Below are 13,711 nucleotides of genomic sequence, written 5' to 3'. Positions count from 1 at the left end.
TATTCTGTGTTTTCCATGAAACTGTGCATGGAAACCGCACTTTCACCAATAGTTAAGGCACTATCATTAAATTCTAAATTTTGAAAGAGATGAATTTTTATTTTTTAATTATAGATACACTATAAGTAATTTATGTCATGATATTTCATGCATTTCAAAATTTGGAAAAATCATACCCAGAAATTTATATACTTACACGTCCACTTTTTCTATTGGCCCCGCACCAACACCGGGATGATACCGCACTGAAGTTACTTTTTCATTTCGTCACCTTTCTTGGGTGACAAAATTCTGAAATTTTGATAATAATTTGACCCCCCTTCTTTCTAGTCAACATGTTTTTCAACACCCCACCCCGAGATGACCCCAACGCCCCGAAGAAGGTCACATTATCAGCAGAAGAGTTCAAAACGGCAATGCTACGACTTATCAGCTCAGAACCAAAGTTGCGGCAAGGCGTCGTTATTCCTCGAACGTATGGATCTGTCGTTATCAAAACGAGGGAGGAGAAAATGATAGAGGCCATTTTTGAAAGCTGTGCTTTCAAATGTGCCATGAGCTGTGTTTTGGGTAAGTTAGTAAGAGTACAAAAATTTCATAAAAGAAAATATTCCCAAACCACGTGTTTTTTTTATAAATAAAATATATAATTCTAATTTCTACTCAGGCTACGCCTTTGGTGGTGTTATCGGCCTGTTCTCCGCCTCCGTCAACCCCACAATTACCGGCGCAGATGCAAAACAACAAACTGCACGGGAAGTGTTTCGCGACATGAGGACGACGACGATGAGCCATGCGAAAAATTTCGCCATCGTAGGTGCAATGTTCGCTTCGACGGAGTGTGTAATTGAATCTGTACGTTGAGAGGTTGTGTCTGAAGAAGTGATGATGACTTATCTGAATGAAACTGTATTTCTGTCTTTATAGTATCGTGGGAAAAGTGATTGGAAAAATGGAACGAGTGCAGGTGCAATTACGGGAGGGTTAATTGGTTTAAGAGGTTAATGAGTCATTTTAAAAGTTCAGTGTTTAAATTAATTGTTCCTTTTTGAATAATCAAATTTTTACTTTTAATATTCCAGCCGGGATTAAAGCGGGTCTTATCGGTGCTGCCGGATTTGCTGCGTTTTCCTCCGCTATTGACTATTACATGAGACAAAGATAATATTTTATATTGAGAGTAGTAATCTTTTGTATTTATCGCCGTGTAGTTTATAAATATTAAAAATAATTATTGTGACTAAGTTCAATTAATATTTAGTGTTTTGTAAGCTATGCAAAATGATAAATGAGTACTTTTTAGATAATTAAATGAACCGTATAATTAAATCTCTTGTATAATATAATTTGTCACAGTTATTATCATTTCAAAAATTATAATTAACCAAGTTTTTCTTGTCAAATAATCAAAAGTTACTTGTGCTCTCCACATTTTATGATTTTTCATTTCCATGGATACGGAGATCAAAATTCATCACCACCAGCTGCTGTGTGCCACTAAAAAGCTCATTCTTTCCAAAAATTCGGATCGTCAACATCCTCTCCGCCACTGCTCTCGGAAATCAATTTTGAATCTTGAAAGTTTTCAAAATGTACCACTCCGTGAAATTATACTACCCACTTTTGTGGCTAGCCATCATCATTCTCTCCGCCACCTTTGCTTCTCCGGAACCCGGCCTCCGATCAAAACCTGAAGATGAACAAGAACAATTTGAAGAAGGCGACGACATCATCGGCAAACATGACAAACGATCCGAGGAATCTGAACCCGTCGAACTTTTGGATTTGGAACAACCAACCTCCCCGAAACCTAAGCTCTTACCGGAACCTCGCCCAGGAAATGAAACCCTTTACAAAACCAAGTGCTGTAAGTTTTTAAAAGTAAATTTTGAAAAAAAATATATCAAACTAATTTCCACTCACTTATTTAGCCCACGTAGCTGACTGTATTTCTGGTGGATTCGACTGTGTCAACGGAATTTGCGACTGCACCTTCTACAATGGAAAACAATTGAAGTATCACGTCTCGATGGGGAAATGTCTCGCGGTCAAAGGTCACCCCTGCTCTCACAACATGGCCTGCTACTCCCTCGAGTGTATTCGAATCAGTAAGGACTTGGGTGAGCAACCAGTTGGGATTTGTTCAAAGGGGGGCAAAACCACCCACGGGGGAGCCGGAGTCTTGTTGGGGCTGGTCAACTTTATTTTAATTTAAGCATACTTCTCATCCCACTATTCTTCTTAAACTTATACGTAATTAATTTGAAAATGAAACTAAAACTGTAAATGCGTCTGTATCTTGTGTGTTATCTTTTTAGTAAATGAATCATTGTGAATACATAATGGGGGATGAATTATATAAGAAGTAAATAAAGTATGGATTTGTTTTTGATATTTATGAAATCTTTGTTGACAATTTATCCTTATTTTGAATTACATAATCTTTCCATGCAATCTGTCACGTCATTGTGTCGTGTGTAAGATCAGGAAGTTGAGGAAATATAAGATTATCACATTCAATCCAGTCGTCATCACAAAACTGATTAGTAGACGTGTTCTTAGAAGGGGAGATATAGTTCAGGAACAGGAAGAAGGAACATGTGTATCCATATTTATTACCAATCACCAAATGGTTCGATCGTTATGTCACCTCGGCACGAAAAAAATGACCAAGAAGTCAATGTCACCATAATTGGGGATAAATTCTTCCATCGTTTCCCATATTTTTCCGATACGACATAAATTGTCTGCTTCCGGCAGAGAATACTTTATGTACGTCCACATTCTCCGACAGACCACCTGGACAATAACTTCCAGTCTTGGGTTGCATGCAAACCGTCAATTTTTATAGGAAACCTGGCGAAAGTGGCCGGAAGTCGGATAGTGAATGAGATGGAGGAAGCTAAATTTAGACGTGGAATTGGTACGCCCACGGCATAAATTATTGTACGTACTTACCCAGAAAAAAACCATAAATACCAATGCAGCGGCCTATAACTTGGTCATAATTTTCATTCGACGACACTCAAGCTTCACATTTTTATAAAAATATTGCCACAAAGTTTACATTTCGTCATGGGTTTCAAACCGGTGATCAGCATTTTCCTCCTCATCGCTGCCATCCAGGTAAGAATAAGAGAAATACGACAAAGTATATGTAAATCGTGACCCGTGTTCTTACCTTATCTGCAGATAACCTGTCACGCCGCACCGCAAAAGGGGAAAGCAAAAGCGGAAGCAATAATAACCAAAAAGCTGAAATCCTCCACCCCCGCGCAACTAAAGCAGTATCGAATGGTCGCTGCGAAACGGATGGTCACCGATCTGAGCAAGGTATTCTATTTCAGTTAACTAACTTAATTAATTATTAAGTATAAAGCAAAATTTGTCCAAAATTGCGGCAGGCCATGCAAGCCCTCTCCACCAACAAAGATGTCCCTCTCGAAGTCCAAACCTCTGCCAAAGTGGCGCTCCAAGGGATCAAGGGTGGCAAACTGACCGATGCGCTGGCCAACGCGATGCCTGGCATAATGTCGCAAGCCTCCATACAAGTGGTTAGTTAGTTAATTACTTAATTATTGCCTAACATGTAATTACTTATTTAATTAATATGCAGGGAAAACCAGCGGAACAATTGCAAACCATAATTGGCTCCGTGCTCCCAAATTCGCCAAATGATTTGAGAAATCCTCTCCAAGGGACGCTCACCTTCTTGTCGTCCAACCTCGGCGGGGTGACCAACATTCTGGGCAAGGTTGCCGGCGGTGCACCGGATCTCTTGGCCGTAATTAATTAATTTAAAAACCTGTGCCGAATATTTAAACTAAAAATGTCAATGAACAACTTCATTTTGTTCACGAGTGACCCTAAATATTCGCCAACTTGACAAATTCTGTGTCCTCAACTAAAGATAATCTCCTTTTGTCCAGGGAACGGTAAAATCTCTCTCGGGGACTTTGGGAGCAGTTGCGGACTCGCTGAATGGGTCCGTGGGGTCATTAGGCGGTTTGATGGGAGGTTTGTTGAACGGGTAAATGAATTTCGGGAGACACGTAGTCAAAATTTATGTAGCTCTTTATTGTAACCAGTAAATAAAGAATGTCACAATCAATGGGAAAAGTGAACTTTCATTGCTCGGCATCCACTTTTTACGATATTTGTGGACAAAAAACAAATTAAACCGATTTGATTGCCTAATCGAACGGGAAACTGAGGAGTTAGTCAGCAATAATAAAAAAAGAGTGTACATACAAGAGTAATTTCCCAATAAAGTGAAACATGCCACATTCGGACACTCGTGTAATGTAAATGTATAATCAAAATAAAATGTGATCCGCATATTATTGTCAGTAAATAAATAAAAAGCATATCAAATATTTAGTTCTTAGCAAAGAAATTTGTAGAAAATCAAATTAATTACAAGGTTGCATCCTGGCGAAGAATAAACAAATCGAGGAAGGTGTCCATTCTGCAGGTGTCCGTTAAGACGGTCAGCATGACCACCAATAGGAGGAATGTCCACGAGGCGGAGAAAGTCTTGGTCCCGAGCGAAGTATAAGTTCCCGAGGTTAAAATCGTTGTCGAACCGTCGGGATTTTTCTGAACAACAGTTTTGGTGGATGGGAATTTGCTGGTGAAGTTGGTCAACTGAAATATAAATATAAAATTTCATTATTTACGGATTTGGGTAAAAAACTGCACGGATACGACGAAATTGATTGTCATTTTGACTGTTTGGGGTCATAATATTTACTAAGAACATGAAAATAGGACTTCCTCTCCTCTCACTTTCAGAAAATCACTTATCCGCCTACCAACCAAAAAAAATGTGATAAACAATTACCTCAAAGTTTGTATTCTGTGGGATTAACTCCTCTCGAGCCAGCTTATTAATCGTGCTCCGCAAGAGGTCATTTTGCTCCTGGGTAAGTTCCAATTGTCGCGAAGTTCTGGAACTCGCACCGCCTTGGAGACAACTTTCGAGTGATAGGATGACTAAAAATACCGTGAAGATGGACATCTTCATTGTTAAATTATCAAATTTGTCAAATCAAGTGGGTCGTAAAATAAGGATGGTTTCTCAACCCAGAAATTTCAAAGATTGGATTATTACTTGAACACCACGAACCAAGTTATGAGACAGAGTGACAAACATATCGCATTGCACATGCAAATTTTAGGCGATAATTTGATTTTCATACGTAATTTCCTTAGTGGGGATCAGCATAATGTACACATCTCGTTCTCATGCATACGTCTGTTCCATCATCTAAGAAGAATAATTCAATATTAGACTCCAATAATGCAAATCACTCAAAGCATTTTGCACATATAACTTTCAGACAGGGCAACGTCTGAATATTTGGGCTTAAACTATTTACATGCATTTTATTAGCTGCTGACTTCATACAGAAAAGATGTTCTTTTGTCGTCATTTCCCTCTTGTTTTTGGAAATAATAAATGGATAATATCAGTCGAAAACTGAATTTTCATAAAAAACTACCTGCAAGAAATTGTTATTTTTTGAAATGCATAATTTCTTTCACGACTGCAAGAAATGGACTCTAGTCCAATCTATATAATTAAGTCTAGCACAAAGTGTGCGCTCATTTTTTGCATTTCTTGCAGTGCATAGTGCCAGAAATGTAGAAAAAGTGCAAGAAATGTGGACACTGATTTTCATGCAATACGGAAGGATTCATATTACCAAATATTTAGCGAAAATGCAGAATTTCTGCCATGGGTGGTTGGTGCATGGAGGAGAAGAATGCCTAATTAATCTTGTTTCAAAATCCATGCAAATTGAGACCACTGATTCAAATTTGGTTGGAATCATGTCTCGCTTAATTGGATCATTAAATATGTAGCAGTAGCAATATACACAGTTTCATGATGCAGATATTGATTGGTTTTATGTTTGCTTTATTCATATATGTTGTACATGCTTTAATTTCCCAGATTTTAGGACAATAAACCATTGTGAATGAAATGAGAGCAAATTCTGCAAAAAAGTGTATACTTTTTACTCCACATTTCTTAAATTTTGTATGAATCAGATTGCAAATCCACCCAAATGCTGAAAACATGCGTATTAAAAACAATGTGAGCTTCTTTTTTCGTCTTTAAGCCCAATTATCTCAGCAACGTCTTTAAACTGATTTGTTACACTTAAAGTTTGTCTCAAATTGTCACAATTTGGTTCAACAAACCCTTAAAAAATATCGGTGCAAGATTTCTAGTGCACTTAGAATAAGGAAAAACTGTAAATTTGTCTCTTTCTTTTTGCGAATTACTTAAATCGATCCAATAATGGAAATGGGTTCTTCGAAAGAATGAATTCCCCGTCGCCCACGCAAAATTTCCTGAAAAGACACCACTTTATCGACACTCGGCTAAAAATAAAATTGACACAGTTATTCAATTAGTTGTCTGGGCCATGCGTAAATGGATCTCACCACTTTTTGAAACGGATTATCACATCCTAATGGATTTCGCGAGGTCAAAAATTACCCGCCCCTGCTTGATTAAAGGAATATAGTTTGATCAGAAAAAGTAGACGAAAGTTTTTCTTGACTCCATGCAATGTAAAGTTACAATTTATTGCTTGGTAAAATTTTGTGTAACTTGTAATGCTCCCTATTCGATTATGGGATTGCGTGTCCTGATTCACATCCACTTTCGCGGATGCCCCTTTTCTTTGTGACGTTGTGCAAGAAATTTGTAGTAGAAACTCACTTTTTTACAAGAATAATGAATAAATTTATTTACATCAATACCGACTGAAAAATATTGACTTTACAGAAATGCTCGTATTATAAATACGTGGGAGAGCTAATGCTATAATTTATATTTTAACTAATTATCTAGACAGGAACTTATTATTAAGTTTCCGAAGCCTTAAACCTTGAACTTGATCTTGATGATCACTAAAACTAACCTGCTGATCCTGAATCTAAAACTACACTACTCTTCTTCTCTCTGCTTACTCTATATATACGTGATCACATAAGCCACGCCTACTTGATCACTACCTTTACTTACGCTACATATGCACAAACTACGCCCTCATGATCATGATGATCATGATGACGTAGGCATCATTCTGTGCTCCTCATTCCTATCCTCTCTTCCCCTTCGTGATCTCCTCCTGCACACAATATGGTTTGGACACACATGAGAGGCGAGATACATATGAAAACTACATCTATGTATTTTGAATCCCTTGACCTTTGAAATGCTGATGTCACATTTACATCAGCGTTCCAAAGGTTGCACTCCCCTCCCCGAACGTTACGTAACAATGGAACCTGTCCACCATGAAGTAACGTAAAGAGAGTTGGGCGCAGGGCTAAAGTTTAACTAATGAATCTTATATCTAAATATATTGATAAAATTATTTTGATAACCTACTTAATTTTGTACTTATTAATATTATGTGTAAAAATTATGACACCAAATTTTATATCCAGCAATCTGATATCACTAAATTACTATTTATACTACGTGTAACCTCTACTATGTATACTAACAGTGTGACGTCATGATGACTACTCTGTGTTACATATATATGTATTAGTACAAAAACCAAAATTTCATGAATTTTTATCTAAAGAACTAACCTTGACCGATTGTTTTTTTCTGCTAAATATTAATGTACGACTATAGACTTATCCTAAATAAATTTTTCAGAAAGTTATAATGAAAATTTTTGTTCCAAAATTCCTGAATTTTAACATTGGAAAATGGAAATTTCAAAATTTCCCTACAATTGAACCTTGCCATACGAAATTGTAAGACTACTATATTATCCTATGATTAATTATAGCTAGAATTCATACTTATTGGCTTAACCCAAGATCGATAACCACCATTTTATAACCTTTTACAAAGCTGTACCATGTATACATATGTACATATGTAATGTATTGACACAAAATCAAAATTTTAGGAATTTTTATCTCTAAAACTATTGGAGCCTTTTGTATTTTTATGATTAAATATTATCATACAACTAAACATCTATCATATATAATTTTCCTGACTTATATTTCCGAAAAATTTTCCCCCAATATTCCTGAGTTTTACATTGGAAAATGGGAACTTTCTAAATTTCGAAAAATCTAATGGGGCCTTTTCCAAATTTATTTTTATTCCTAGTGTACTAACTTATTATCTATTATGTGTATAAATTTGAACAATTTTCCCCGAACAATTATTGAGGAACATTTTTTTTTTGAAATTTATGAGTCATCATCACACAATGTTAATCAAGTTACTTTTACTGAAAACGTATGTTAAATGGAAAAATCACCTTAAATATGTTCAACAAATCCAACCACCGTACTAACCAAGATTTTTGCGACTTTCCGAAGAGATTTGAGGGACTCAGAGGACTGCACGATGTGAAATCTACTCATTTTATGCAATTTCTCTGGATTTGACCTTGGCTAGTTCGTCACGTCGCCAAGACGCATCCTATTGCGTGGCCACTAGTTAATACCACAATTAGAACTACGTTAGCTTTGACCTTGAAGGGCTCATCACCCCTCAAGACGCCACCGAACTTCATTCTTTCGAAGATGAGAGAAATTCACCATCAAACATCCCAAGAATACCACTCATTACCGAGGACGCTTGTGACCACCGGCTATATTATTATGTCGATCTTTTAAGTAGTCTACGACTACGTCTTGGAGGTGGTGGAGGAGATTGTGAACTATTTCTAGGGTTTACTACATTTTGAAAATTTGAAATTGGACTACGAATTGGCATTTCTCGAGAAATTACTTCTTGATTATCAGGTTGATGTGACTCATTGGGTCTAATTGGACTTAATTTAGGAATACTATGTCTACGATTACTACGACTATTTTTAGGTAAATTAGCATTATTAATTGGTACATCATCACCATATACAGCATCATCATTATTATTAATTGTATCAAGAGTATCCTTATCTGGACAAGAAGATGATGCGTCGACATTGGATTGTTGAGTTGGGGTCGACGTAATTTGTGATGGTTGTGTCAATTGTGGCGATGTCTGAGGCCGACGCGGATGGTATCTCCGTAAGAATTGGATATGAAGTGGAGATTTAACGACGCCATCAGGAAATGTGACTTCATACGTCAGTTCGCCGACAATTTTAGAAATGACTCCCACTCCTGGACGAAAGAGAGGGCAAAGACCAGCCGTTATCCCTTTGTCCTTGTCAGATAGAGTGGTGTCTTGGATGACTACATGGTCTCCAACTTGGAAATGGTCATCTCTATGGCGTTGGTCATAGTACTTCTTTTGTTTCTCTTTGGCTCGGGTCAGGTTCTGAGTGACAAGAGAAAGAATTTTAAGATACTGATTATGCCTGTCAAATATAATTTCTTGAAATGTTTTTGGAATTGACTTCTTTAAAACTTTTAGTTCAGAGTCAGTGAGGCCGACATTAATATCAAAAGGTAATTTTGGATCATTATTCAAAAGAATTGAGGCAGGAGTAAAACCTGTAGACTCTTGAGTTGACGTGTTAATGGCTAATTGTAGAAAAGGAATCTGTTTTGACCATTTATTATGAGCCTGGTCATCAAGATAAGCTCTAATCATAGTTTTAACTGTTCGATTGGCTCTTTCTGTCAGATTGGATTGTGGGTGATAAATACTAGTAAATTTTTGGGTAACCTTCCATTGATTACACAAAAATTTTAAAATTGTAGATGTAAAATTGGTACCATTGTCACTCACAATCGTCTCTGGCATACCAAATCTACAAAATACCTGTTCTTCCAATATTTTACCAATTACCGCGGCGGAAGTGCTTCGCAGAGGAAACAATTCCACCCACTTACTGAACCCATCAATGACGACTAAAAGATCAATGGCGACGATTGCATCAAACCAGGAGGTTTCCGATTGTCAAATTTTACTCGCTGACAGATGTCACAGGTGGCGATGTAGTCCACAATCTGTTGACGCATGTTGCGGAAAAATGCGCTCTTCTTGACTCTGTCCATGGTTTTGTCAACGCCCAAGTGACCACTGTAAACAGCGTCATGGAATGTGGCGAGGACCTCAGGTACCAGAGAAGATGGAATGACCGGAACGATGGTGGGAGTTTTGGTATAATAGACCACCCCATTGATCGCCTCAAAGTCAGGGGATGAGTAATGTGTGGTCATCTCCTCTGGACATCTTTGTTGGTGGCGCTGGATGACCTCACGTGTCAATTTGCACGCCAACTTGAGGGTACATGCCTGAATTGGTGGGTACATGTACTCCTCATCTTTGTCAACTTCGGTGGAATCTGTACCTGGATTACGTGATAAAAAATCTGTGACACAGTTATCACGACCTTTAATATGTTGGATATATGGGGACCATTCTTGCAACTTCCAAGACCATCTCATCAACCTGGCATTCGTATTTTTCATGCTCTCTAGGTATGTGAGGGCTTGGTTGTCCGTCTGGAGAATAAATTCGTGACCATCAAGGTACTCACGAAATTTCTCCAGACCGAAGAGAATACCGTAACACTCTTGCTCTGCTGTTGAGTAATTACGTTCGGCTGGAGAGAAAGTTTTACTGGCAAAGCTAATCACTTTCTCCTCCCCATATTCGTCTAATTGAGAGATGTACGCTCCTACTCCGATATTACTGGCGTCTGTTCTTAAAATGAAAGGCTTTCCAGTGATCGGGTGGGCTAATACTACTTCTTTCAGAAATGCGGCTTTAAGTGCATGAAAAGCCCGTTTTGCGGCGGGTGTTTCATGATACGCACTTTTATTTGAGGTCAACTTATAAAGTGGTTCCGCTAAAATGGCCACATGGTCAATAAATCCATGATACCATTGGATCATCCCAAGAAAAGTCTTTAAAAGCTTTCTGGTTGATGGAAATTCAAAATTTTGAATGACCCTTACTTTTTCTGGGTCCATTTCGATGCCTTTGGAGGACACAATGTGACCTAGGAAAGTTGCACGATTCTTCCCAAAATGGCATTTTGATTTTTTAAGTGTCAGGCCAGCTTTTCGAAACCGTTCTAGGACGGTCTCGAGATGCCTTTTGTGATCACTAAAATTTTCACTAAATACGAGGACATCATCTTGATAAATTAACACAAACTCATCGAGACCCGCAAGAAGCTCGTTCATCATCCTCTGATAGGACGCCGCAGCATTCTTGAGTCCGAAGCACATCATGTTAAACTCAAAAAGGCCCCTTTGGGTACAGAATGAGGTGTACTTGCGGCTCTTCCGATCCATAGGGATCTGCCAGTACCCTTTCTCTGCATCCATCGTACTGATATACTTTGCGTTGGCCAACTTACGGAGAAGGTCATGAACGCGTGGAATGGGAAAACTATCATTCTCCGTATATCTATTGATGTGTCTCAAATCAACACAAAATCGCCAAGTCCCATCCGTTTTCTCTTTCAAAAGAACAGGACTTGCGTATGGGGAATCTGATGGACGGATCACCCCCAACTTTAGCATTTCGTCAACTTGCCGGTTGATCTCTGCGTGTTTGTGGGGTGCCGTGGGATACGGACGCTGTCTCTTTGGATGCTCCTCCATCATTTTTATTGTGTGTTTGACACCTTTTATTCTCCCTAGTGGGGCATCGACTACGTCGGGAAACTTTTTGATAAGCTCCTTCAGTTGGTCGGATTCGAATTCGCTCACTAATTGTAAATTGCAATTGGATACGTGAACTTTACTAACTGTGAGTGGGGACTTTTGACTTGGAAAGGAGTCTGAAAAACCCCATTCCAGTGACCCTATGTCCAACACTAACCCACAATTATGAAGAAAGTCCATACCCAAGAGCATTTCATTCGAGCTATTCATGACAGCGAAAGTGTGAGTGTATTGACGATCATTTAAATTAAATTTTAAGGTAACCATACCAGTAGGAAGAGACTCAGTACCATCTAGCATGATAACTGGTCCTTCTACCCATTTATTTACAGAAAATCCTTTCCCTAATACTTTCCTAAGCGATTTTAAAGTTACAATTGAAATCGTAGAACCAGTATCCGCTAAGGCATTTAATTTACAGGAGGGAAAAGTAATAGGAAGGATAGGAATTAGTCGGTTGGGATCTTGAATTAGAGGATGAGTAACCACAAATCCGTGGATGGTTACTCCCTCCTCCCGTTTCCCGTCGCATCTTGTGACGATTGTTGACGCTGAGAGTGTTGATCACTCCCTTGACCACAATTCACTTGAGGTTGTTGACGACGACGACAATTCTGGGTGGTATGGTTGCTTAAATGTGGACAAAATGTACACACTTTCGGTCGTCCTTGTTGCCGGAAAGGTGCCACTTGTTGTTGTTGTGGTTGTTGTTGATTTTGTTGTTGTTGTCTATTATTTGAGGGTGGTGGAGACTTCTTTCCAGAATTTGCAGAATTTGTTTGATGAGATTCCACTTTCTTCTCACCTTTTTGCCAGGATTTGTACTTGTTGTGGGACTTCTCTTGTACAGGACGCTCAATTTTTGACGCATAGTTAATGAGGTCCACAACCGTTGCAGCACGACTCGCGAGGAGATTTGCTTTCAAGTACGGTAAAGCTCTTTCTGCGATGAAGGTGACAATCTCTGCTTCTTTGTTGTTGGTTGTCATCCGGTACACTTTCCGGTACTGGAGATCCATCTCGAAGGCGAACTTCTGGAACGGTTCGTTGTCATTCTGCCGACGTAAAAGTAACTTCTCTAGTGCAGCATGAAGATCAGAATCCGATGCATACATGGTGATGAAATGTTTTTTAAAATCGTCCCATGTACGAGCGAAAAGTTTGGTGGGTTGCCACCACAATGATTGATTGGGGTCTTGATTGAAGACGGCAGGCAGTGATAGGATCCAATCTTTCCGGAGAAAGCGCTTCCGTTCCATATGATTCTCTAATTCCATGATGAAATTTTCAGCTGAATCAATGTTCGGGTTAAATTTTGGTGGAGGAATATTGCCTACGGAATGAAATAGTACAGGTCCTGACGAAGAAGAACGAGTTTGCATGATTGCATCGGTAGGATTTGTAGGGATTTCTTCCTCTTTGCCATCCATGATTCTGGTGCGAGAAATGCACCACGCTGGAACGGCATCTTCTTTATTCTCATTTGGAGGGTTATTGACCTGTGGAGGAGAATGCGACAAGAATTGCGGTGGTGGAGGACAAGACAAGAATTGTGGTGGTGGAGGGACGCCACGAAGTTCAACGCAGGATGAGGGGTCATCTTGATTTGGTAGCGTGGGTATCATCTCCTTGAAAGGAGTTTGAACCCTTGAATTTGCATGGATGAACTCATTGATGATGCTGGACTGAGCTTGAATAGTTTGGTCTTGCTTATCTATGGTAGTTTGCATCCTCGTCAATTGTTCATGAATCCAAGTGACCTCGTCTTCAAATGATGACTTCATGTGGTTCTGGAAGTTTCCAATTTCCTTTTCCACAATAGCATAATTGCTTTTTATGCAGGATGCTAAATGGTTCCTGTACCTTCCTATTTGTTCACCGAGGTGCCTAATCTTCTCATCTACATATTCCTGGAAGGGTATATTTGACTGTTGAGGGTACGGGTAGTCATAACCAATAAGGCCGGTAAGGATAGGATCAGGAGAGGAAGAATTATGCAAAGCTGCCTGTTGCGATACCAATTGTCCTACTGCTTCGTGCCTATTCTCACAACGAATATCGAATTCCAACAAAAGTTGCTTGA

The 13,711-nt window shown here is 38.9% G+C and overlaps 3 protein-coding genes across 3 annotated transcripts; 2 read left to right on the top strand and 1 right to left on the bottom strand.

Moving 5' to 3' along the window:
* The first annotated feature begins 206 nt into the window (after positions 1 to 206).
* On the top strand, positions 207 to 2,394 carry LOC110842872 (mitochondrial import inner membrane translocase subunit Tim22). Its single transcript, XM_022088714.2, has 5 exons — positions 207 to 570; positions 668 to 855; positions 928 to 1,000; positions 1,083 to 1,867; positions 1,932 to 2,394. The coding sequence occupies exons 1-4, from the start codon at positions 336 to 338 to the stop codon at positions 1,163 to 1,165; spliced, it is 579 nt and encodes a 192-aa protein (XP_021944406.1). The 5' UTR covers positions 207 to 335; the 3' UTR covers positions 1,166 to 1,867; positions 1,932 to 2,394.
* Positions 2,395 to 2,912: 518 nt separating this feature from the next.
* Positions 2,913 to 4,111, top strand: LOC118434570. Its single transcript, XM_035848367.1, has 5 exons — positions 2,913 to 3,126; positions 3,193 to 3,333; positions 3,405 to 3,554; positions 3,617 to 3,784; positions 3,930 to 4,111. Exons 1-5 carry the CDS (start codon positions 3,076 to 3,078, stop codon positions 4,032 to 4,034), a joined length of 615 nt encoding a protein of 204 aa, XP_035704260.1. The 5' UTR covers positions 2,913 to 3,075; the 3' UTR covers positions 4,035 to 4,111.
* Positions 4,058 to 5,153, bottom strand: LOC110844317. The gene is made up of 2 exons (XM_022090491.2): positions 4,844 to 5,153; positions 4,058 to 4,647 (listed from the first exon to the last, which is right to left on the bottom strand). The coding sequence occupies exons 1-2, from the start codon at positions 5,024 to 5,026 to the stop codon at positions 4,417 to 4,419; spliced, it is 414 nt and encodes a 137-aa protein (XP_021946183.1). The 5' UTR covers positions 5,027 to 5,153; the 3' UTR covers positions 4,058 to 4,416.
* Positions 5,154 to 13,711: the final 8,558 nt, after the last annotated feature.

Source organism: Folsomia candida, unplaced genomic scaffold (assembly GCF_002217175.1).
Source record: "Folsomia candida strain VU population unplaced genomic scaffold, ASM221717v1 Fcan01_Sc002, whole genome shotgun sequence".
Taxonomy (NCBI): domain Eukaryota; kingdom Metazoa; phylum Arthropoda; class Collembola; order Entomobryomorpha; family Isotomidae; genus Folsomia; species Folsomia candida.
Note: the sequence above shows the minus strand (reverse complement) of the source record. Positions and strands in the feature narration are given on the sequence as shown.

Coding starts and splice junctions, on each gene's coding strand:
- LOC110842872 (XM_022088714.2), top strand. CDS start 336: ATGTTTTTCAACACCCCACCCCGAGATGACCCCAACGCCCCGAAGAAG. Junction 571..667: donor TGCCATGAGCTGTGTTTTGG/GTAAGTTAGTAA, acceptor ATTTCTACTCAG/GCTACGCCTTTGGTGGTGTT. Junction 1,001..1,082: donor AGGGTTAATTGGTTTAAGAG/GTTAATGAGTCA, acceptor TTAATATTCCAG/CCGGGATTAAAGCGGGTCTT.
- LOC118434570 (XM_035848367.1), top strand. CDS start 3,076: ATGGGTTTCAAACCGGTGATCAGCATTTTCCTCCTCATCGCTGCCATC. Junction 3,555..3,616: donor CGCAAGCCTCCATACAAGTG/GTTAGTTAGTTA, acceptor ATTAATATGCAG/GGAAAACCAGCGGAACAATT. Junction 3,785..3,929: donor GTGCACCGGATCTCTTGGCC/GTAATTAATTAA, acceptor CCTTTTGTCCAG/GGAACGGTAAAATCTCTCTC.
- LOC110844317 (XM_022090491.2), bottom strand. CDS start 5,026: ATGAAGATGTCCATCTTCACGGTATTTTTAGTCATCCTATCACTCGAA. Junction 4,648..4,843: donor CACAGAATACAAACTTTGAG/GTAATTGTTTAT, acceptor TTTATATTTCAG/TTGACCAACTTCACCAGCAA.